Genomic DNA, 26,510 nt, shown 5'->3' with positions numbered 1-26,510 from the left:
GAAAAAGGAACAAAGAAGTTGGCTAAACATTTTAAAAATTCAGCAACATCCACTGAGAATGTTATTGACAATTGCTCACCTGCAATGAATACATGCCAAGAAGCCTTACAACAGGGGCTCTCATATCACTGCTGAACTGCCTTCCTTCCTTCCCCTGTATGAATGTTGCCATCACATTGATCACCCCACCCAGCAGCTGAGGGATTTGTATATTCAGCACAGCCACAACCAGAGCACTCTGCAAGAAGAAAGAACCAATTAAGTAGTGCATTCATATGTCACTCGTAAAAGCAGGCACAGATTATTACAAAAACATAAAACCACAATTATGATATTGGAAAGTTCTGGATGAAAGATGAGCATTGGAGCAAAGACAGCCACTCACTGTATAGTTGAGACGTTGAGCAGAAGACAGACACAATAACAAGATTAACCTCATGCCTATGTTTCAGACAACATACTTTGTTTTAAAACGCAATGCGCCATTTATGCACTTTAGAGAAACTTGTATAATGGATGGAAGGGGGTCATGAATCCAAAATGTATGGATTGTGAAGCAGTAGCAGCAGGCACCACTGAACTTGTGCTCTGTAGCATGCTCTGCAATTGGATGGCCCACTCTGCTCTTGCCCATGATTTGACAATGGACAATCTTTACGGTGACCAGTTGGTTGGTAGTTATGTCCACAAAAAAGGCTGTGCAGAAGAGGCAGACAGTGTATGACAGCTTCTTCCACAAGTAGCCCTTTCTATGATGTGTTTGGATATGCTGGGGAGGGGACTGCAACATGATGTGCTGCGTGGGTGCACAGGACAAGTGTTGCATCCGGATCTTTCACAGAGATATGACCATTACAGTAAGGGGTTGGGAGGTAGACATGGCATAAGGATGGACCATGATATTGTTTTCACCAAATAGAAGGCAGTTTTGGGAGCAATAGGAAGGAGCTTGGTCATTTCAGACCACAAAGAAAGGCAGTCAGACCTGTGGCAGACAATGTGCTTACACTGTTCCACTCCAGAGTTCAGTAGGTAATGAAGGTGAGGTGCTTGTTTGCTGCTGGTTTGTGTGGGTGGTTGGAGTGTTAGGAGCACGTATGGATATGCTACAGGAGAACTACCTGTTGACTAGATTTAAGGGAGTGCTGTCAGTCTGTGAAGGCATTAGTAAGACCTTAAAGATATTGGGAAGACGATTGTTCATTGCTTCAGATGCAGCATTCCACTCAATGTCTCAACTATACAGTGAGTGTTTACCATTAAATTTCATGGTCTTTATATAAAATAATTTTTGGAATGTTTAGTTTCCATGTGTTCCTGCCCTCTTGACATATACGTTGCCCAGCATACAAGCAAAGAATAAACTAGATTAAAAGAGCTTACTGCACTAGATGCCATGAATAGGAAGGAACAAAATCAGTTGTCAGAGAATGGCAAATAACACACATCAGATCAATAAAAACAATAGTAAACTGAAAATGAACCTAGCTTGAAGATCATTAAGTATAAACAGAGAGTGTATGTACATAAGAAACAAAGAGCAACTATTAAAAACTTTTTTACCAGAAATGAAATTTTTGAAAGCAGGGGGTGATCATGTTTTGCAACAACGTGCACATGGAAATTTTTTAAAAGCCACACAGTTCAAAACTCACTGACAAAAATAAATACTAACACAGGGTTTCAGAGAAGTTAACTGCATAAGAATGGAAAGACTGGCGTAAATTGAAATATCACTTCAGGTTCTGGACAAATGTAGGAATATCCAATGAATAACTGAACCTATAATTTACTGTATTTGGGTCAATAGACAAAAGAAAAGTAAACCTACATTTCCTGCATTTGCAGGCTTAAAGAATGCTTTTAACTATGTTGACTAGAACATGCTCCATGAAATTCTAAAGGTAGCAGCGATGAAAGACAGGGAATGAGAGGCAATCTACAACTTGTATAGAAAGTAGACTGCAATTTTAAGAGTCAAGGGCAGAAGCAAAGGTTGTAGCCCATTGCTGTTGCAGTCTTCAGTCCGAAGACTGGTTTGGTAGAGCTCTCCATGCTACACTATGCTGTGCAAGTCTCTTCATCTCCAAATAACTAATGCAACCTTCTAAATCTCTTAGTCTCCCTCTATAACTTTTAGCCCCCATATTTCCCTCCAATGCTATTTGGTGATCTCTTGATGTCTTAGAATGTGTCCCATCAAGCGATCCCTTTCAGTTAGGTTGTGCTACATATTTCTTTTCTCGCCAGGCCTATTCAGTGTCTCCTCATTAGTTATGTGATCTATCATCTAATCTTCAGCTTCCTTCTGAAGATTCCATTTCAAAAGCCTCTATTCTTTTCTTGTCTAAACTGTTTGTCATCCATGTTTCACTTTCCTACACGGCTAAACTCCACACTAAATATTTTCAGAAAAGACTTCCTAACAACTAAATCTATATTCGATGTTAACAAAATTCTCTTCTTCATAAACGGTTTACTCGCCACTACTAGTCTATATTTTATATCCTCTCTACTTCAGCCATCTTCCAATATTTTGCTGTCCAAATAACAAAACTCATATTCCTAATTCCCTCAGCATCTACATCTACATACATACTCCACAACCCACCATACAGTGCATGGCGGAGGGTACCCTATACCACAACTAGTCATTTCCTTTCCTGTTCCATTCGCAGATAGAGCAAAGGAATAACGACTGTCTATATGCCTCCATAAGAGCCCCAATTTATCGTATCTTATCTTTGTGGTCCATACACAAAATGAATGTTGGTGGCAGTAGGATCGTTCTGCAGTCAGCTTCAAATTCCAGCTCTGTAAACTTTCTCAACACCGTTCTTCAAAATGAATCCCTCCGGGCATTCCCACCTGAGCTTCCGTTTCATATTGTTACGCCCAGATATTTAAATGGTGTGACTGGGTAAAACAGGGCACAACTAATGCTGTATCTGAACATTAAACATTTGCTTTTCCTACGCATCTGCATTAATTTACATTTTTCCACATTAAGAGCCAGATGCCATTCACAACACCAATTAAAAATTTTATCTATGTCATCTTGTATCAACCTACAATCACTTATCCTCAACACCTTCCTGTACAGTACATTATCATCAATGAATAACTGCAGATTGCTGCCCACACTGTCACCTGATTTAATTTGACTACATTCCATTGTCCTTGTTTTGCTTTTGTTGATGTTCATCTTATACCCTTCTTTCAAGAGATACTGTACATTCCATTCAGCTGTTCTTCCAAGGCCTTTGCTATCTCTGACTGAATTAAAATGTCACTGGCAGACCTCAAATATTTTTTTTTTACTTCTCCCTGGACTTTTAATTCCTACACCAGATTTTTCTTTGATTCCTTTAATGCTTGCTCAATGTACAGACTGAATAACACTGGGGACATGTTTCAACTCTGTCTCACATCCTTCTCAACCGCTGCCTCCCTTTCATGCTCATTGACTCTTACACCTGCTGTCTGGTTTCTATGCAAGTTGTAAATAGCCTTTCGCTACCTGTATTTTACCCCTGCTACCTTCAGAATTTCACAGTGAGTATTCCACTCAACTTTGTCAAAATTGTTGTCCAAGTCTACAAATGCTATAAAATGATGATTTGCCTTTCCTTAATCTATTTTCTAAGAGAAGTCATAGGGTCAATATTGCCTTGTGTGTTCCTACATTTCTCTGGAATCCAAAGTGATCTTCCCCAAGATCGGCTTCTACCAGTTTTTCCATTCTTCTGTAAAGAATTCGTGTTAGTATTTTGCAACCATTACTTATTAAACTGATGGTTTAGTAATTGTTTGCACCTATCAGCAACTGCTTTCTTCGGAATTGGTATTATTACTTCATTCTTGAAGTCCGAGGGTGTTTCACCAGTCTTGTACATCTTGCTCAACAGATGAAAGAGTTTTGTCATGGCTGGCTCTCCCAAGGTTGTAGCTTATCACCCATGTTTTCCAATCTTCACATTGACCAGACAGTAAAGGAAACCAAGGAGAAATAGAACTACAGTTCAGGGAGAATAAATAAAAACTTGAGGTATTTGGTAACTGATAACTTTGTAATTCTCTCTCTCTCTCTCTCTCTCTCTCTCTCTCGTGCACGCATGCAAATGCACACATGCACACACAAACACATGCACTCGCACAGGAACATCCCCACGCAAACACAAAATATAAAAAAAATGTAACAAAGCTAGCAACTCTCCTACAAAAGAACAAAACAGGTACTGACAATATGGCAAATCCTAGCTCTCATGTGAGCTTAGCAGTGATGTGGAATGTCCCGTACAATGTGCAATAAGAGCTCTGATGCCAGTCAGTCCCATCCATGAGAAAGGGCTGTGTTGAGATAGAGTTAGCTATATGTTCCACAAATCATTTGAATAATTCTTTTGTCAGAATGATTTGGAATGCGTCAGTTTACACGTATACATGATTAAGTTTATTAATATTAACACTTTTTTTTTAGTTCTTCTTGTGCCACTACACTTAAAAACTCGTCCCATCCCCCCTTCCCCAAAACAGGCTACCAACTTTTAAACAAAGTTTGTCCATGTACAAGGAGCTGTCCAGGAGAAATGATTTTAGATTATATTTGCTGCCTTGCTTTGCTACCTATCAGACATTTTATGGTATTGGGCAAACGATCAAAAAATTTTGTTGCTGCATACTAAACTCCCTTCTGAGCTATTGGCAGCTTTGATAATTGATGATGAAAGTGATTTTTTCCTCTAATGTTGTAGATATGGGTATCACTATTTTTCTCAAACTGTGATGAATTATTTCATTTGGGCAAGATGGTCTTCATTTCAGAGTATAATAGAGGGTAGTAAAAGCCCTGGTAGGTGTTATGATAATGCTGTGGCACTCCAGCATACAGTAGGTAATGAAGGGGAGGGTGCTCATTTGCTGCTGGTTGGTGGATGTGGTTGGAGAATAAGAAAGCACATGCATATATGGTAGAGCAGAACTATTTGTGGATAGGTATTGTGATGGTGCAGTTAAAATGTCCAACTCCTTGAAGTGGTGTCTACATGACAACTGCCAGTGAACAGCACACATCATTCTTACTGCTCACTTTTGTCCAATCAATACTTTCTTGCTAAGTGATGAGTTAGCTCAGAAAATTGTTCCATAAAAAATTACTGAGCGGAAATATGCTGAATATGCCAAAGGATGATTTGTTTGTTTCCAAGACTAGCAATTATATGAAGACCAAAAGAAGCTGAACTTAATTTAATGATTATAAAGAATCCACCTTGATTGCAAACTGAAACCGAATGTTGACCTAAGTTTCAGCACGGATAACCATGCTTTCTCTGGAACATACTAAAACTACAAACTGCCTAAAGAGGCATGGTCCAACACTGGGTGTTCTGTATTAATGTTGGACCATACCTCTTTAGGCAGTTTGTAGTTTTAGTGCGTTCTGAAGAAGGTGTGGTTATCCACGCTGAAACCTAGGTCGACATCTGGTTTCTATTTGCAATTGAGGCAGATTCTTTATAATCATTAAATTATTTGCTGATGCGCTACAATGTTAAAAGTTCTGAACTTAACTGTTAGTGAAACTCAGTAACACACTTCTTCCAGTTCAAGTTTTCATCAATATGCGTACCTAAAAATTTGGAGCATTCTGCGATATTTAGCCCTGAACCTATGTCATAGCTCAGAAGATCGGTTGAAGCAAGGCAAACCTTTGTTTATAGCATTATTAAGTTTTTAACTGGCCTACACTCTTTGAAATGCTGAATGTAGCAGGGAAAAAACACAGGGAGCATATCTCTGCTTACAACATGTACAGAAAACAGACTGCAGTCAGAGGAGTCGAAGGTAAAAGAGAGCAGTGGTTGAGAAGAGGGTGAGGCAGGGTTGTACCTTGTCCCTCAGTTATGCAGTTTGTACCTTGAGCAAACAATACAGGAAACCAAGGAGAGATTTGTAAGGGAATTAAAGTTCAGGAAGAAAAAAAAGCATTGAGGGTTACTGATGACATTGTAATTCTTCCAGAGAAAGCAAAGGACTTGGAAGAGCAGTTGAATGGACTGGATAGTGTCTTGAAAAGAGATTATAAGATGAACAAAAAAAGGGTAATGGGATGTAGTCAAATTAAATCAGGTAACACTGATGGAATTAAATTAGGAAATGACACAGAAAGCATTAGACGAGTTTTGCTATTTAGGCAGCGTAGTAACTACTGAAGACCAAAGTAGAGAGGATAAAAATGCAAACCGACGATAGCAAGAAAAGCATTTCTGAAAAAGGGGAATTTATTAACATCTAATACCTGTTTGAATGTTAGGAAGTCTATTATGAAGGTAAATGTCTGGAGTGTAGCCTTGTACAGAAGTGAAATCTAGGTGATAAAAAGTTCAGACAAGAAGAGAACAGAAGCCTTTCGAATGTGGTGCTACAGAAGAATGCTGCAGATTATATGGGCAGATTGAATAATGGATGAGGTGTTACTGAATCAAACTGGGAAGAAAATAAACTTATGGCAGAATCTGACTAAAAGAAGCAAATGTGACACCAGAAATTTATGCATGGGCTGCAAGACTCTAATTTTGCCATTTTTCATATAAATGAGTTGGTTAGTTTTGAGGTGTGTCATGCCACAAGAGCTAAATTTTATAGGGCTAAATGAGATGTTTAGCAGAATCACAAGGAATTGCTTCTACAAATGCATGAGAATTCTGGAGGGAGAGGGAGGGAGGGAGAGAGAGAGAGAGAGAGAGAGAGAGAGAGAGAGAGAGAGAACTGTATCCCACTTGTTGCAGTGTGAACACCTATGAAAAGAAGGGACCGGCTGACAGGACATACCCAAAGGCAGTGAGGAATAGTCAATATGGCAACATGGTCGGAGGGGAGGAGGAGACTTAGGCAGTAATACAGTAGGTAGATTCAAATGGGAGGTTGCAGTGGAGATTTGGAGATGAAGAGGCTTGCATAGGACAGACTAGAGTGAGAGCTGCATCAAATCAGTCTTTGACTGGAGGTCACAGCAACAACTTAACCTCTTGAAGATAACCACAATTACGAGACAATACTTGCTTCAAATATTACATGCACCTCATTACCAATGGATAGAAGCTGCCATCTCTGTGTCAAATTCAATCAAATGAATCTGTCAGGTATTCCACTTCCCAACAGCATGTGTCTCTTAATGAGGAACAAGATTTTCCACTTCTAATAACCCATACACCTAGTACTCTGCACTGGACAAGAGGAGCACAAAGCCACACATGTACATACGCAGCTCCGAGAATACCATAAGACTAAAAATGCTTTACCTTGTAAAGATGACATTCCTCAACCTAACATAACATTTATCTTTGTTGAAAAATATTACCTACAGAAAGTTTAATTCTAGTGTGATGTAACAGAAATTTATGTCTCCTACAGTTTTGTTTGATATGCAGTAGTAATACTAGTAGTAGTAGTAGTAGTAGTAGTAGTAGTAGTAGTAGTAGTATATATCACATTTTTATTGTGATTAATCAAAAACAAAAGATGTTAAAACTATGTGATTAAGTACAATAAAAATGTGAAATCAAGGTAGAATCCACATAAATAACTCTTAAGATTTACCAAAAGGTCAAACAACACACTGACAAGTATAATCTAAAAAAGTAATTAATTTTGGAGCCAATGCAGTATGCTGAAATTTAGGGAGAAATATCCTGAATGAACCTTTAGGTATGATGAGGAGTTACACACACCGCCACAGCTGCCAAGAGGTACCAAACGTGTGGCCACAGCATCCCCAAGAACTTCTTCCAGTCGAAACTGGGCTCAGGAATTTGGCTGTCTACTCCAACAAGCCTGGTGCCTTCATTGCTAGCTTGACACAGAACTTTCAAATTGCCTGCCCAGTGCCTTATTCCAAGAGCAGTTATAAAACCGAGGCTCAGTTTCAGTGACACTTTAGGGGTTGATTGATGACTAAATGCTTTCTGCTGAATATGCCCTTGCTTCTGTAGAACAGGTTTCCTGACAAGTGATTTCTGCATCTGAAGACCATATCTAGGAGTGGTGATGTTCCTGAAGCAAAGAAAACAGACTTACAATTACATGCCGGGTAAACACTGCAATATTTCTAACTTGAAACTGGTTTAGAAAACCTAATAATTTTGAGTTACTAGTGCAAGTAACTAAAAATTAGGTGGTTTTATAAACCAGTTCCAATTCACATAATTTAAAACTGTATTTCCCTTATCAACAATTTATAATAAATATAAGCAAGGATCATGTACAGGAACAGTAGCTCAATATACAAAGGAAGTGCCACCAGTAGAAGGAAAAAGGAAACACAACAGCCTGATTATAAAAAGGTCACACATAGTGAAGCAGAAGGTGGGAAACAGTAGTTTGTGTTGGTGTGAAAGACAAGCCAATAAACAGATTTAACTAAAATTAAATTACACACACACACACACACACACACACACACACACACACACACACACTATTCCAGCTTTTGGAATAGTTGTTTTTTTTCCTTTTTATTTTTTTTCAAAGGGTGTAAAGAGGGACAGATTAGGGGAAGGTGCAGGTATCTCTGACCTCAAGATTCAGGATGTTGCAATGACAAGGGGAGAAGAGATAAAGGGAAAGGCATCAGAGAGTAAGACGTCAATTAAAGTACACTTGTGAGCACTGTGCCAGCTTCAGTCAACCCTTTTGTGGGGCTTCTTCTTCTTCTTCTTCTTCTTCTTCTTCTTCTTTTTCTTTTTTTTTTTTTTTTTTTGTGGTTTTAGGGCGCAAAACTGCTATGGTCATTAGCGCCCGATCCGTGACTTAGGAAACAGTAAAAAACCGAAAATGGAAATCAGCAGCAATGGGAACGAAAGTCATAAAATTGGAGAAACTAAAAGCACAACGAAGGCTTAAAAATCCTCTACAGGAAGGGGCTGGTTGTCCCCAAAAAAAGCTTCAAATGACTGACCGCATTTCACTGGCACTAATAAATTCGAGGACGCGATCGGCTGAGCGCGTGTCATCTACTAAAATCGACGATATATCAGGCGACAGCTGTAGACGGGAGCGTAACGGATTAAAATAGGGGCACTCACTTAAAAAGTGTCTTACCGTCCACAGCTGAGAGCAGTGGGGACAGAGTGAGGGAGGATCGCCGCTTAAAAGATGTCGATGGTTAAAAAGACAGTGCCCTATCCGGAGTTTAGTTAAAATTACCTCCTCCCGACGACACGTTCCGGAGGAAGAGGTCCAAGCACAAGGAAGAGCTTTCACGTCCCGCAATTTATTATTGGGAAGTGTCGACCAATGTGCGTGCCATAAAACAGTAACACGACGACATAAAACGCTCCGCAGAGCGGCGACGGGAATCGATTGAATAGCTGGCCGGAGAAGAGAGACTGCAGCCTTGGGCGCAATATCGGCCGAATCATTTCCACAGATACCAACGTGTCCCGGGAGCCAGAGGAACGCCACCGAGACGCCCCCCAGGTGGAGCAAGCGCAGACAGTCCTGAATCCGGTGGACCAGAGGGTGCACAGGGTAAAGAGCTTGGAGACTGAGGAGAGAGCTGAGAGAATCTGAGCAGATAACGTACTGTATCCGCTGATGGCGGCGGATGTAGTGGACAGCCTGGAGAACAGCGTAAAGCTCCGCAGTATACACTGAACACTGGTCGGGAAGCCGAAAGTGATTTGGGGTGTCGCCAACAACATAGGCACTCCCTACACCTAACGATGTTTTCGAGCCATCGGTGTAAATAAATGTGGCTTCCTTCATTTGTGCACATAGAGCAGCAAATGCCTGACGATAAACAAGTGAAGGGGTACCATACTTGGGAAATCGACAAAGCTCACGGAGCAGGCAGATCCGGGGACGGAGCCAAGGCGGTGCTGTACCCCAAGTTGTCAAGAAGGTTTTAGGAAAGCGGAAGGAAAGAGAATGGAGCAGTTGACGGAAGCGGACTCCCGGTGGTAGTAGGGAGGAGGGGCGGCCTGCATACCCTACATCAAAGGAGGCGTCGAAAAAAATGTCATGGGCTGGATTAGCAGGCATGGAAGACAGATGGCTAGCATAATGACTCAGAAGGACTGCTCGCCGATTGGACAGCGGAGGTTCAGCAGTCTCAGCATAAAGGCTTTCCACAGGGCTGGTGTAAAAAGCTCCAGACACTAAACGTAATCCATGGTGGTGGATAGAGTCGAGATGCCGAAGAATAGACGGCCGAGCAGAGGAGTAGACTATGCTTCCATAGTCCAATTTCGAGCGCACTAAGGCGCGATAGAGGCGGAGAAGGACCACTCGGTCCACTCCCCAGGAGGTACCATTCAGGACACGGAGGGTGTTGAGGGATCGCAGACAGCGAGCCGAAAGATACGAAATGTGGGAGGACCAGCATAGTTTTCTGTCAAACATAAGACCCAAGAATTTAGCGGCGTCTGAAAACGGATTGTTCACAGGTCCATATGTAAGGAGGGTGGAAGAAACTCCTTACGTCGCCAAAAATTAACACAAACGGTCTTACTGGGAGAAAAACAGAAGCCGGTTTCGATGCTCCAAGAGTGTAGGCGATCGAGACATCCTTGAAGACGTCGTTCAAGAAGGCTGGTCCGTTGAGAGCTGTAGTAGATCGCAAAATCGTCCACAAAGAGGGAGCCCGAGACATCAGGAAGGAGACAATCCATAACTGGATTTATGGCAATGGCAAACAGTACAACACTCAGCACGGAGCTCTGGGGTACCCCGTTTTCTTGGGAGAAGGTACGGGAGAGAGTAGTGTTCACCCGCACCCTAAATGTGCGCTCTGCCATAAATTCGCGAAGAAAAAGGGGCAGCCGGCCTCGAAAGCCCCAAGAGAACAGTGTGCGGAGGATGCCTGTCCTCCAACAGGTATCGTATGCTCTCTCCAGATCAAAAAATATTGCTACTGTTTGGCGTTTCCGGAGAAAATTGTTCATGATATAAGTGGAGAGAGCAACAAGATGGTCAACTGCAGAACGATGCTTTCGGAATCCGCATTGGGCAGGTGTTAAAAGACTGCGGGATTCCAGCCACCAAGCTAAACGGTAATTCACCATACGCTCCAAAACCTTACAGACACTACTCGTGAGAGAAATGGGGCGATAGCTAGAGGGGAGATGTTTGTCCTTTCCAGGTTTCGGAATAGGAATGACGATAGCTTCCCACCATCGTCTGGGAAAAGTACTGTCAGTCCAAATTCGATTATAAAGGCGAAGGAGGTAACGCAGACTATGGGTTGATAAATGCAGCAACATTTGGACGTGGATACCATCCGGTCCTGGGGCGGAGGAGCGAGAAGAAGAGAGTGCATGTTGGAGTTCCCGCATGGAGAAAACAGTATTGTAGCTTTCGCGATTTCGAGAGGAAAAAGCAAGAGGTCGCACTTCCGCTGCACGTTTCTTCGGGAGAAACGCTGGCGGGTAATTGGAAGAGGTCGAAATCTCAGCAAAGTGCTGACCCAATGAGTTAGAAATTGCGACGGGGTCCACTAATGTATCATGCGCGACAGTGAGCCCAGAGACTGGGGAGAAACTAGGCACGCCTGAGAACCGTCGAAGCCGACTCCAAACTTCCGAGGAGGGAGTGAAGGTGTTAAATGAGCTAATAAAGAATTTCCAGCTTGCCTTCTTGTTATCGCGGATGACACGACAGCATCGCGCACGGAACTGCTTATAGCGGATACAGTTGGCCAAAGTAGGATGGTGGCGGAAAACGCGAAGTGCACGTCGCCGCTCACGTATTGCGTCAAGGCATGCCTCGTTCCACCAAGGAAATGGGGGGCGCCGGGGCAATTCGGAGGTGCGTGGTATTGAACGTTCCGCAGCTATAATAATAACGTCGGTAATGTGTGTGACCTCATCATCGACCTGGGAAAGTGACGGTCATCGAATGTCGCTAGAGACGAAAAAAGTGTCCAATCGGCTTGGGCAAACTTCCAGCGTCACGGGCGCATACATGGCAGTTGAGGCTGCAGTCTAAGGACACATGGAAAGTGGTCACTCGAGTGTGTGTCATCAAGGGCGAACCATTCAAAGCGCCGAGCTAGCGGAACAGTACCGACCGCAAGGTCCAAATGAGATAAATTTGTCGTGGAGGCAGACAAAAATGTAGGGACCCCAGTGTTGAGGCAAACTAGATCTACTTGATGGAAGACGCCTAGCAATAGTGAGCCACGCGGACAAGGATGTGGAGATCCCCAAAGCGGGTGGTGGGCACTGAAGTCCCAAACCAGCAAATAGGGGGGTGGAAGCTGACCAAGAAGATGAAGGAGATCAGCTCGTGCCATTGGTGTGGACGATGGAATGTATACAGTACAAAGAGAGAACATGTATCCAGAAAGGGAAAGACGGACGGCGACAGCTTGGAAGGAAGTGTTTAAGTGAATTGGGTGATAATGGAGAGTATCATGGAGAAGAATCATGAGTCCTCCATGGGCTGGAGTGCCTTCAACAGAGGGGAGATCATATCGGACAGACTGAAAATGAGGGAGAACAAAGCGGTCATGGGGACGCAGCTTTGTTTCCTGAAGACAGAAGATGACCAGCAAGTAGGATCGTAAGAGGATCGACAATTCATCCAGATTGGCTCGAATGCCGCGGATATTCCAGTGGATAATGGACATAGGGTGAACAGAAAATGGAGGAATGTGACCAAGGTTGCTGTCAACTCAACGACTGCTCAGAGCTTGCGACCGACAGCATGGAATGGCATTCAGCCGAAGGCAGAAGATCCTGATCCATAGGTTGTTCAGGAGCAGCTCCTGCCACCAGCGATCGGCCGGTTGATCGGCCGCAGCAGTGCGCCTCGGTGACACAGAAGACGGCCGAGGGCGATTTCTGCCAGGTGGTGCTGTAGATGGGACACGCCTTGGCGGAGAAGGAGATGAACTGGGTTTCTTTGTAGCCTTCTTGGTATTATGATGTTCAGATGAAGGAGGAACCAATGGTTGTGAAGTTGGGGTACGTAAAAAATCTTCACGAGTATGCTCTTTTTTCGAAGTCTTGGTGTCTGACTTTTGGGCTCGAGATTTAGCAGAACCCGATGAAGGGTGAGCCATAGAGTGGGCAGGCGAAAGTGGTGAGGTTGAACGGGCGATCTTTGCGCTGGCCGATCTGACGACCGTGGCACTAAAGGTGAGGTCGCAAGTCTGCATGGCCGCCTCCTTTGCTGGCCGGGGAGAAGCAAGGACAGTGCTGTATTTTCCTGTCTGAGGCACGGTGGGCTGTCGACTGGTGAATAATTTTCGAGCAGCAAAGGTTGACACCTTTTCCTACACTCTGATTTCCTGGATGAGCTTTTCGTCCTTAAAAACGGGGCAATCTCGAGAGGAAGCAGCATGGTCACCCATACAGTTGATGCAGCGAGGGGATGGAGGTGGACAAGCACCCTCATGGGCATCCTTGCCACACGTAACACATTTGGCCGGATTGGAACAGGACTGGCTGGTGTGATTGAACCACTAACACCGATAGCAACGCATAGGGTTTGGGACGTAAGGGCAAACGGAAATTATCTCATAGCCTGCTTTGATTTTCGATGGAAGTTGAACTTTGTCAAATGTCAAGAAGACAGTACGGGTTGGAATGATGTTCGTGTCAACCCTTTTCATAACTCTATGAACAGCCGTTACGCCCTGGTCAGACAGGCAGTGCTGAATTTCTTCGTCAGACAATCCATCGAGGGAGCGTGTATAAACGACTCCACGCGAGGAATTTAAAGTGCGGTGCGCTTCAACCCGGACAGGGAAGGTGTGGAGCAGTGAAGTACGCAGCAATTATTGTGCCTGGAGGGCACTGACTGTTTCTAACAACAAGGTGCCATTCTGTAATCTGGAAGAAGACTTTACAGGACCTGCAATTGCGTTGACACCTTTCTGAATAATGAAAGGGTTGACCGTGGAGAAGGAGTGACCTTCGTCAGACCGAGAAACAACAAGGAACTGTGGCAACGATGGAAGAACCGTCTGTGGTTGAGACTCAGTACACTTACGCTTGTGAGCAGACATAGTGGAAGATGAGGAAACCATTGCGGAAGAATCCCCCATGATTACCGGTGTCTCCGATGGCGCGCTCCTCCCTTGTGGGGGCCCTCTCTGAGGACACTCCCGCCTTAGGTGATTGTTCACACCTCAGGTCACACCTCCCGACAAACGGACGGAGGGACCAATTGGCACTTTCGGAAGGTATCAGTTCGGGTAATCACCCCTCCCTGGGCCTGGCCATTACCAGGGGGTACGTACGTGTCCTACCTGTCTACCCGGGGCGGGGAATTACGCGTTACCCCGTCACCGGCTACGCACAAAAATGCGTGGGTCGGCCTTCAGACACACACAGGGAGGAAGAAAGAGAAAGGGAAAGGAAAGAAGAGAGGTCTCAAACGCCACAGCGGAGAAAAGGGTAAAGAGAAGAGGTAAGGAAAAGAGAAGGACAAAGGAAGGAAGAAGACATACAAGCAAAGAAGGTGAAGAATGCGTTACATTTTCGAGCGTCCGTCTCCGGACGTAGGCACAAACCATACTCCCAGATGGTGAGAAAGGGAAGGAAAGAGCCAGAGGTGAGGGGAGGAGGGGCGAAGATGGGGGATGGGGAAGGATGCGGAAAGGGAAGGTATGCAGCCCGGAAAGGAAGGAAGGCCACATTAGCTCGGGGTCCCGTGCTCGCTACGCACATATCCACAAAAGAGTTGTGGACCCCCTGGGGGGCGTCTTTCATATCTGTTTACTGCTACCATGTAGCTAGGTGCTTCTGAAACTTGGAGAAATATACTAAGCACCATGGGAGGGATATATAGAAGGCTGTGAGTGTTTGCTTCATGGAAATCAGATCAAGTCACCATCTTCACCATTCCCATGAATGTCTGAAGTGACTAATAGTGTTTACTTATACATAATAAACACTGTTCTGAAACATCACTACACATCTGTCATTCTGCTGGTTTGTACATAGTTTGTATGTAGTGGAACATACATGCACCAGAAAACTTGGAACAATGTAGAAAATACTGGTTTGTGGTATGTCACATCCATCTTCAAATGTTCTGTTGAAAACTCATGTTTTTTACTGTCAGAAGAATAAATTTGTTTTGGTACTAATTTGTTACACTTCTTTCCATATTTGCCATCCTGATACAATCATTCTAAAATTACAACTATAACTCTGAAAATCTTTGGTTCACATGAAAACATGGATCTAGTAAGGTTTGTAGGACATATGTGTCCCACTTCGCTGACTTTCAAGATTGATCACCTTAAAATTTTTTTGATAGTGGAACTGAAACATTTATCAGACACGAAGATAGTTTATGATCTTTTATTTTTCAAATACATGCAAAACAAATTTTAACCATGAAAGGGTTAAAATAGGAAGAACAACAAATAATGAAATTTTGCATATAAATTGCAGTGGGAAGAATGCAGGATTGAATTTGCAGGTGATCTGGTACTACACAGAGTCTGAAATCTAGTACACAGAACTGTCAACTCTGCCAGGAAAAATATCACTAACCTGGCTAGGCAATGGGTCAAACTAACTTGGGTAGCAGATACGGGGATGTCATTCCAGGCTGCTTAAACTTGATGCCACATTTCATCAAACAGTGGCTGGCGAGTTGTGGCACACGTTTTTCTCAGCGACATGTGATAGATGTTTCAGTGGGTGCAAAATCTGGAGAATGTTTTGACCTGTGCAACAGTCTAGCAACCTCTGTATCTAAGTATGTCAGGACAGCACAGGCAACACATGGCCTCACATTATCTCATTGAAATATAACATCACAGGGACTAAGGCACAGCCTCTGGCCTTGGAAGTCAAACATAACAACTGCTGTCCAAATTACTGGCTATCCAAACCAGAGGCGGTTGTGTCATGTACCCAATCGGCATCCCATATCATTACACCTGGTGCTGGATATGTGTGATAATGAGGAATGCTATTTGGCAATATTCACTCTCCTTGCATCCTTCTGATAAGGATATGTCCACTGTGACACAGAACTGGGTATTGACTGATAACATTACTCTGTGCCACTACTTTGCCTCTGCTGTTACTGGGTGCACCATTCTCAGCACACCCCCTCTGTTTCTGTGCCAAGAGAAGTCAAAACAATGGTTGCTATGCTGACAGTCTGTAATAATGCAGATGCTACTGTGTGTATACTGTTCTTACTGCAAATGAGAACAACACTCGAGGTACATGATATAGCTGTACACACCTGCACAATGAATGAACAATGTCTCCCCTCAGCCACTAGTCACGTGAGGCTGCTGAGATCCCACATAGCATTAAGTGTGATCCTTCTGACTTCATTCATTCTATTTTCACATGGCAGTCTTATGATCCTGAAAAACCCTATGAGCAATACTGCAATAAAATGCTGTCATCATGGGCCACAATCCTGCCACTGTTAAATTCCACCACATACTGGGGGATGTCCCTCTTTACATGAGGCATAAAATAGACTTCTCATAAAAGACCAACATTCAAATACAATAGCTGACTGAGAAACCAGGTTTGTAAGATTGCTTTACACAGTGTGACCCAAAAGTTCATTAACATTTGAAAATTAAATAGTTCTCCACGTACATTCATACTCTGCAAATCACCATGAGGAGCATGCACAGGGTGCAACCCATTTTACCAGTTACTGGGGTTTCTTCCCAGTCCATTCACATATGAGAAGAATGATTGACTGCCTCTGTGTGTGCTGTAACTGTTCTAATCTTATCCTCATGATCCCTATGTGAGTGATACATAGGGGATTATAGTATATTCCTAGAGTAATCATTTAAAGCCAGCTCTTGAAACTTTGTTAATAGACTTTCTTGGGATAGTTTACATCTATCTTCAAGGGTCTCCCAGTTCAGTTCTTCAGTATCTCTGTGATATTCTCCCACAGATTAAACAAACCTGTGACCATTCACGCTGCTCATCTCTGAATAAGTTCAATATCCTCTGTAAGTCCTGTTTGGAAGGGGTCCCACACACTTGAGCAATATTCTCGGATGGATAGCACAAGTGATTTTTAAGAAATCTCCTTTGTAGACTGATTGCACTTCCCCAGTATTCTACCAATAAACTGGAGGCCACTACCTGCTTTACCAATGAATGAGCCTATGTGATCATTCCATGTCATATCCCTACAGTGTTCCACCCAGGTAGTTGTAGGAGTTGGCCAATTCCAACAGTGATTCACTGATATTATAGTCATATAATACTATTTTTTCATTTTTTTTTTATTTTGTGAGGTCCACAATTTCACATTTCTGAGCATTTAAAGCAAGCTGCCAATATTTTCACCACTTTGAAATCTTATCAAGATTGAATATTTATGCAGCTTCTTTCAGATAATACTTCATTGTAGATAACTACATTCTGAGGTTGTTATTAATATCGTCTGAAAGGTCATTAATATACAACATGAACAGCAAGAGTCTCAACAAACTCCCCTGGAGCACACTTGAAAATCAATAAATACTGCATCTACCAGACTGCTGTAAATCCACAGCTTCCAGTATGTCACATGAGCAAAGTGCTAAAGTTGGGTTTCATATGATCGATGCTTTTGGAATCCATGTTGGTTGGCATTGAGAAGGTTGTTCTGTTCAAGATACCTCACTATGTTTGAGCTCAGAATATGTTCTAAGATTCTACAACACAACCGTGTCTAGGATATTGGATGGTAGGTTTGTGGATCACTTCTACCACCATCCTTCTAGAGAGGTGTGACATGTGCTTTTTTTTCTGGTTTGCAGAATGATGCAAGTGAAAAGGTAAAAATTGACACATATGCTCGAAATGGCAAGAGGTTTTACTGAAACCAAATAAGTGCATGAAACAACCAACAAATTGTGCTTCATATAACACAAAAGCAATAATTAGGATAACAATTGATTTGTAGAAAAGACAAGGTAACTTATAACAAATTCGCATTGTGTTGGTCGTCATCTATCAACAATACCCATAGTCAAGGGACAATGTTGAGAGCAGCACCATACAGCATATTGGCAGGTATGGTGAGAAATTGCCGTTGGATGTAGTCTTTTAGCATTCCTAATGAGGTCACGCAATTGCCGGAGACTTCCGACTTCAGGTAATGAAAACAACCAATAACCACACACATTGAGGTCTGGGGATGTGTGAGGTCAAGCGTGACGTAAGTGGTGGCTCAGCATGTTATCCCCACCTAACGATGTGCTAAACATTTCATGCACAATTCTCGTGTGGCATCACTGACGTGTTCCTGTCCAGTATCAATTGTTGGCCACTTTTTGCACTCTACTTTGGTTTCAGTAAAACCTCACATCATTTCAAGCATGTGTGTCAAGTTTTATCTTTCTACCTATATTATTCTGTGAATTAGTGCACTGTCAAATGTTAATTGACTTTTGGGTCACCCTTTATACAATGTGCAGATGGCATTACTGCTACCTACTTTGTACAGGCACACTGGAATGCTAACAACTTCCATATCCAAGCACATAGCACACTTCAAGCAAATTTCACTATTGTCACATGCCACGTTCAAGGTACTGTAATTTTAATGGCGAGCAGCATAAATATACATTAAGAAGAGATAAATGATAAGTAAAATGATCAAGAACTTGGAGCAAATCACAAAAGGAGACAGGTAAGTACAATAAAAACAAATAGAAGAAAATAGAGTTCAAGTCCATGAGAGTATGAGAGTTGCGAGATGTGAGGATACGTAGAAGACCAAATGCCATCTCCACAGTTCAGAGAAGCTAACACCAGGTGGGAGGATTCAAGTACCCATATGGTCTAGGAGGCATTCCGTCCATTTGAGCCATGCTGCAGAGCATGCTCAGCAACTGGGCACTGTGTGTCCCCATGACAGAAAACTTTTCTGTGTCCATTTGTGTGCTCAGCCAATTTTATAAACACCTACCTGTACCTGACCCCACTTTGCTGTGCCCGTCGCTTAAATCGAAAAGAAAGAAATGAAACAAGCACATATTTCTAATGTGTATGGGAGTTGGATATACATTTTAATCTCCGCCTCTCACCTGTCTCTCTCCATCTCTCCCAACCCCATTCTTTGTCCATCTCCTCCTCCTTCCCTCTCTCTCTGTCCATCACCTCCTTCCTGTTTTCCATGTGCATCTACTCTGCCCCCTCCTGCTGTACTCACCTGGTGTTCACCAGTTCCCACAATATGTAACCTGCATTTCCCTTAAGTTCTATAACATACCTATAAGTATAAAGGAACCAATATTTCAATCTCCAACATCTTAGAATGTGAAATCCGCTTTCTTACCAATGCAAGTATCCAAACCCAAATATAGGAATGAGGGAGTAATTTCCAACTGAAGTGTTTATCCAGTTGGATTCCACCTCATTAAACCACTGAGAAGAGTTAAAGTCCTTGGGAAATATGTTGCTCCTTTTTTTTTTTCAGTAACTGCAGCACCAACATAACAATTTCATGTTGGTTAATTTTACAATGCCACTTCAGTCAAACATCTGGACTGTTGTCACTGCATCTACTGTTAAGGCTGCTGCCTCTCTTCTGCACCTACGTACATACTCTGCAAATCACTGTGAAGCACCTGCAAAGGTACTTGCTATTCTACCACATTCTATGATTTCTTAGTGTTCCAACTGAATGGGTAGAATGGGTACTTAAATCGATCTGTGGGTGCTGTAATTAGTCTAATCACATAGGTCACTACAGGGTTCATTATGTAGGGTACTGTAGTACATTACAAGATTCATCACTTACAGCTAGTTCTTGCAACTTTGTAAGTATGCTTTCTCAGGATAGTTTGCATATATCTGTAAGTGTCCACCAGGTTCAGGTTTTTGGTCATCCCTGTCACTCTCAAATGGGTGAAACAACCCTGTGACTATTCATGCTGCTCTTCTTTGTATACAATGCATATCCCCTATTTGTCTTGTTTGGTACAGGCCCCAAACACTTGAGTAATATTTGAGAATGGATCATACAAGAGTTTAGTAAGCCATCTCCTTTGCAGACTGATTAAATTTCCCAAATATTACATCTTTGAACCAAAGTTACTCATCAAAGTCTCTCTTATCTACAAAAATACCTCCAAAAATTGTAACACACCGGCAATTGTTGAGATGACCAACTGTAGTTTAGTAATATTGCTAACAATATTTATTTTTTTTTCTTTAGTTTTGTGGAGTGCACAATTTTACATTTATGAAACTTTAAAGTAGTCGCCAATCCTTACACAACTTTGAAATTTTATCAACATCTTACTGAATATTTCTGCAGTTTCTTGAGAGAGTATTGCATTACAGATAGCGACATCATCTGCGAAAAATCTCAGGTGGTATGAATGTTGTCAGCAAGGTCACTGATACAGAACACAAGCAGCTGAGCAGGTGGCTCTCAATGTGGAAAAATGTAAGTTATGCAGCTGAGTTGGAAAAACAAACATGTAATATTCGGATGCTGCGTTAGTGGTGTACTGCTTGACATATCTGGGCACAATGTAGCAAACCAATATGAAATGCAATGAGCATGCGAGAACTGTGGTAGGGAAAGCAAATGTTTGACCTTAGTTTGTTGGGAAAGTTTTAGAAAAGTATGGTTCATCTGTAAAGGAGACAGCGTATAGGGCACTGGTTTGACTTATTCTTGAATACTGTTTGAGGGTTTGGAATCCACACTAGGTCGGTTTGAACGAGTATATCGAAACAATTAAGAGGCTGACTGCTAGATTTGTTACCTGTAGGTTTGAACAATATGTACGCATTATGGAGATGCTTCGAGAACACAAATGGGAACCCCTTGAGGGCAGATGACATTCTTTTTGAGAAAAACTATTGAGAAAGTTTAGAGAATTGGCATCTGTAGCTCACTGCCAAATGATTCTACTGCCACCAACATCTACTGCACGTAAGGACCACAAAGATAAGATAGGCTACAAGACATTAGAGCTCATATGAAGGCACTTTCCCTTGCTCTATTTGTGAGTGGGACAGAAAATGAAATTATTTGTAGTGGTACAGGGTACACTCCGCCACGCACTATACAGTGGCTTGTGGAGAATCTATGTACAAGATGTGTTTTTTAAGTAAGTAACGTTTTGAAATTAAAAAAAGATGTGCTAAGATATCTCAATAATTTTATTTTTAATGAAAGCCTGTACCTTAATCTACGCACTGATGCCATTACAGTCTGATTCTTCCTGTTTATGTTGTGTACTGAGTGTTTAAGATGTCTCCGATAATCCTGAGTCCCGCTGACTGTGAAGTACGGGCTGTTATAAGATTTCTTAATGCTAAAGGCCTAAAAGTGATCAATATTCATTGTGAGATCTGTGCAGTTTACGGAGAAAACATTATGAGTAATGGAATGGTAAGAAAGTAGGTGAGAGCATTTAAAGATGACCACACAAATCTGCATGATGAATAATGGAGTGGGCATCCTTCAGTCGTTAATGAAAGTTTGGTGCAGGAAGTTTTTTTTTTTTTTTTTTTTGTTGTGGTTTTAGGGCGCAAAACTTCTATGGTCATTAGCGCCCAGCCCGTGACTTAAGACAGTAAAAAACCGAAATTGAAAACCAGCAGCAATGGGAACAAACTCATAAAATTGGAGAAACTAAAAGTAGAAAGAATGCTTAAAAATCCACTACAGACAGGGGGTGATTGTCCCCCCCCAAAAAAAAAAAAAAAAAAAAAAAACTTCAAATGACTGACGTCATTTCACTGTCACTAATAAACTGCAGAACGCGGTCGGCTGAGAACGTGTCATCTGCTAAAATCGACGATAGATCAGGCGATAGCTGTAGACGGGAGCGTAACGGATTAAAATAGGGGCATTCAATTAAAAGGTGTCTGACCGTCCACGGCTGAGAGCAATGGGGACAGAGTGGAGGAGGATCACCGCTTAAAAGATGTCTATGGCTAAAAAGACAGTGCCCTATCCGGAGTCTAGCTAAAATTACCTCCTCCCGACGACACGTTCGGGAGGAAGAGGTCCAAGCGCAAGGAAGGGCTTTCACTTCCCGCAATTTATTACGGGGAAGTGTTGACCAATGCGCATGCCATAAATGAGCAACTTGGCGACATAAACCGCTCCGTAGATCGGTGAAGGGAAGCGACTGAATAGCTGGCCGAGGAAGAGAGACTGCAGCCTTGGCCGCCATATCGGCCGCCTCATTCCCACAGATACCAGCGTGTCCCGGGAGCCAGAGGAACGCCACCGAGACGCCCCCCCGGTGGAGCAAGCGCAGACAGTCCTGAATCTGGTGGACCAGAGGGTGCACAGGGTAAAGAGCTTGGAGACTGAGGAGAGAGCTGAGAGAATCGGAGCAGATAACGTACTGTATCCGCTGATGGCGGCGGATGTAGTGGACAGCCTGGAGAACAGCGTAAAGCTCCGCAGTATAAACCGAACACTGGTCGGGAAGTCGAAAGCGATTTGGGGTGTCGCCAACAATATAGGCACTCCCTACACCTAATGATGTTTTCGAGCCGTCGGTGTAAATAAACGTGGCGTCCGTCATTTGTGCACATAGAGCAGCAAATGCCCGACGATAAACAAGTGTAGGGGTACCATCCTTGGGAAATTGACAAAGGTCACGGAGCAGGCAGATCCGGGGACAGAGCCAAGGCGGTGCTGTACCCCAAGTTGTCAAGAAGGTTTTCGGAAAGCGGAAGGAAAGAGAATGGAGCAATTGACGGAAGCGGACTCCCGGGGGTAGTAGGGAGGAGGAGCGGCCTGCATACCCTACATCAAAGGAGGCGTCGAAAAAAATGTCATGGGCTGGATTAGCAGGCATGGAAGACAGATGGCTAGCATAACGACTCAGGAGGACTGCTCGCCGATTGGACAGCGGAGGTTCAGCAGTCTCAGCATAAAGGCTTTCCACAGGGCTAGTGTAAAAAGCTCCAGACACTAAACGTAATCCGCGGTGGTGGATAGAGTCGAGACGCCGAAGAATAGACGGCCGAGCAGAGGAGTAGACTATGCTTCCGTAATCCAATTTTGAGCGCACTAAGGCGCGATAGAGGCGGAGAAGGACCACTCGGTCCGCTCCCCAGGAGGTACCATTCAGGACACGGAGGGTGTTAAGCGATCGCAGACAGCGAGCCGAAAGATAGGAAACGTGGGAGGACCAGCACAGTTTTCTGTCAAACATAAGACCCAAGAATTTAGCGACGTCTGAAAACGGAAGGTTGACAGGACCTAGATGTAAGGAGGGCGGAAGAAACTCCTTCCGTCGCCAAAAATTAACACAAACGGTCTTACTGGGTGAGAAACGGAAGCCGGTTGCGATGCTCCACGAGTGGAGGCGATCAAGACATCCTTGAAGACGTCGTTCAAGAAGGCTGGTCCGTTGAGAGCTGTAGTAGATCGCAAAATCGTCCACAAAGAGGGAGCCCGAGACATCAGGAAGGAGACAATCCATAATTGGATTTATGGCGATGGCAAACAGTACAACACTCAGCACGGATCCCTGGGGTACCCCGTTTTCTTGGGAGAAAGTACGGGAGAGAGTAGTGTTCACCCGCACCCTAAAAGTTCGCTCTGCCATAAATTCGCGAAGAAAAAGGGGCAGCCGGCCTCGAAAGCCCCAAGAGAACAGTGTGCGAAGGATGCCTGTCCTCCAACAGGTATCGTATGCTCTCTCCAGATCAAAAAATATTGCTACCGTTTGGCGTTTCCGGAGAAAATTGTTCATGATATAAGTGGAGAGAGCAACAAGATGGTCAACTGCAGAACGATGCTTCCGAAATCCGCATTGGGCTGGTGTTAAAAGACTGCGGGATTCCAGCCACCAAGCTAAACGGTAATTCACCATACGCTCCAAAACCTTACAGACACTACTCGTGAGAGAAATGGGGCGATAGCTAGAGGGGAGATGTTTGTCCTTTCCAGGTTTCGGAACGGGAACGACAATAGCTTCCCGCCACCGTTTAGGAAAGGTACTGTCGGTCCAAATTCGATTATAAAGGCGAAGGAGGTAACGCAGACTAGGGGTTGGTAAATGCAGCAACATTTGGACATGGATACCATCCGGTCCTGGGGCGGAGGAGCGAGAAGATGAGAGGGCATGTTGGAGTTCCCGCATGGAGAAAACAGTATTGTAGCTTTCGTGATTTTGGGAGGAGAAAGCAAGAGGTCGCACTTCCGCTGCACGTTTCTTCGGGAGAAACGCTGGCGGGTAATTTGAAGAGCTCGAAATCTCAGCAAAGTGCTGACCCAACGAGTTAGAAATTGCGACGGGGTCCACTAAGGTATCATGCGCGACAGTGAGCCCAGAAACCGGGGAGAAACTAGGCGCGCCTGAGAACCGTCGAAGCCGACTCCAAACTTCCGAGGAGGGAGTGAAGGTGTTAAATGAGCTAATAAAGAATTTCCAGCTTGCCTTCTTGCTATCGCGGATGACGCGACGGCATCGCGCACGGAGCTGCTTATAGCGGATACAGTTGGCCAAAGTAGGATGGTGACGGAAAATGCGAAGAGCACGTCGCCGCTCACGTATTGCGTCACGGCATGCCTCGTTCCACCAAGGAACTGGGGGGCGCCGGGGCAATTCGGAGGTGCGTGGTATTGAACGTTCCGCAGCTGTAAGGATAACGTCGGTAATGTGTGTGACCTCATCGTCGACGCTGGGAAAGTGACGGTCATCGAATGTCGCGAGAGACGAAAAAAGTGTCCAATCGGCTTGGGCAAACTTCCAGCGTCGCGGGCGCATATATGGCAGTTGAGGCTGCAGTCTGAGGACACATGGAAAGTGGTCACTCGAGTGTGTATCATCAAGGGCGAACCATTCGAAGCGCCGAGCGAGCGGAACAGTACCGACTGCAAGGTCCAAATGAGATAAGGTTGTCGTGGAGGCAGACAAAAATGTGGGGACCCCAGTGTTGAGGCAAACTAGATCCGCTTGGTGGAAGACGTCTAGCAATACGGAGCCACGTGGACAAGGGTGTGGACGATGGAATGTATACAGTACAAAGAGAGAACGTGTATCCGGAAAGTGAAAGACGGACGGCGACAGCTTGGAAGGAAGTGTTTAAGGGGATTGGGTGATAATGGAGAGTATCATGGAGAAGAATCATGAGTCCTCCATGGGCTGGAGAGCCTTCAACAGAGGGGAGATCATATCGGACAGACTGAAAATGAGGGAGAACAAAGCGGTCTTGGGGACGCAGCTTTGTTTCCTGAAGACAGAAGATGACCGGCGAGTAGGAGCGTAAGAGGACCGACAATTCATCCCGATTGGCTCGAATGCCGCGGATATTCCAGTGGATAATGGACATGGGGTGAAAAGAAAATGGAGGAATGTGACCAAAGTTGCTGTCAACTCAAAGACTGCTCGGAGCTAGCAACCGACAGCATGGAATGGCATTCAGCCGAAGGCAGAAGATCCTGATCCATAGGTTGGTCAGGAGCAGTCCCTGCCACCAGCGATCGGCCGGTTGACCGGCCACCAGCAGTGCGCCTCGGCGACACAGAAGATGGCCGAGGGCGATTTCCGCCAGGTGGTGCTGTAGATGGGGCACGCCTTGGCGGAGAAGGAGAGGAACTGGGTTTCTTTGTAGCCTTCTTGGAAGAATGTTGTTTAGATGAAGGAGGAACCGATGGTTGTGAAGTTGCGGTACGTAAAAACTCTTCACGAGTATGCTCTTTTTTCGAAGACTTGGCGTCCGACTTTTGGGCTCGAGATGTAGCAGAACCCGACGAAGGGTGAGCCATAGAGTGGGCAGGCGAAAGTGGTGAGGTTGAACGAGCGATCTTTGCGCTGGCCGATCTGACGACCGTGGTACTAAAGGTGAGGTCGCAAGTCTGCGTGGCCGCCTCCTTTGTTGGCCGAGGAGAAGCAAGGACAGTGCTGTATTTTCCTGTCTGAGGCACGGTGGGCTTGCGACTGGCGAATAATTTTCGAGCAGCAAAGGTCGACACCTTTTCCTTCACCCTTATTTCCTGGATGAGCTTCTCGTCCTTAAAAACGGGGCAATCTCGAGAGGAAGCAGCGTGGTCACCCATACAGTTGATGCAGCGAGGGGATGGAGGTGGACAAGCACCCTCATGGGCATCCTTGCCACACGTAACACATTTGGCTGGATTGGAACAGGACTGGCTGGTGTGATTGAACCGCTGACATCGATAGCAACGCGTAGGGTTTGGGACGTAAGGGCGAACGGAAATTATCTCATAGCCTGCTTTGATTTTCGATGGGAGTTGAACTGTGTCAAATGTCAAGAAGACAGTGCGGGTGGGAATGATGTTCGTGTCAACCCGTTTCATTACTCTATGAACTGCCGTTACGCCCTGGTCAGACAGATAGTGCTGAATTTCTTCGTCAGACAATCCATCGAGGGAGCGTGTATAAACGACTCCACGCGAGGAATTCAAGGTACGGTGCGGTTCCACCCGGACAGGGAAGGTGTGGAGCAGAGATGTACGCAGCAATTTTTGTGCCTGGAGGGCACTGTGTGTTTCTAACAACAGGGTGCCATTCCGTAATCTGGAACAAGACTTTACAGGACCTGTTATTGCGTCGACTC

At 44.2% G+C, this 26,510-nt stretch overlaps 1 protein-coding gene across 2 annotated transcripts in view; it reads right to left on the bottom strand.

Moving 5' to 3' along the window:
• Positions 1–26,510, bottom strand: part of LOC126191151 (mitochondrial potassium channel ATP-binding subunit) — a 138,667-nt gene that overhangs the window by 100,627 nt on the left and 11,530 nt on the right. The window contains exons 2-3 of one of the 2 annotated variants that reach the window (XM_049931912.1): positions 7,731–8,052; positions 80–238 (exon numbers count right to left, since the gene is read on the bottom strand). In XM_049931912.1, coding sequence (XP_049787869.1) covers positions 80–238; positions 7,731–8,052 — 481 coding nt within the window. Of the gene's footprint in view, positions 1–79; positions 239–7,701; positions 8,053–26,510 lie in introns of those variants that run through there. The other variant, XM_049931914.1, reaches the window with a different exon arrangement.

The sequence above is a fragment of the Schistocerca cancellata genome, chromosome 6 (assembly GCF_023864275.1).
Source record: "Schistocerca cancellata isolate TAMUIC-IGC-003103 chromosome 6, iqSchCanc2.1, whole genome shotgun sequence".
Classification (NCBI taxonomy): domain Eukaryota; kingdom Metazoa; phylum Arthropoda; class Insecta; order Orthoptera; family Acrididae; genus Schistocerca; species Schistocerca cancellata.
This window is presented reverse-complemented; position numbering and strand designations above follow the sequence as displayed.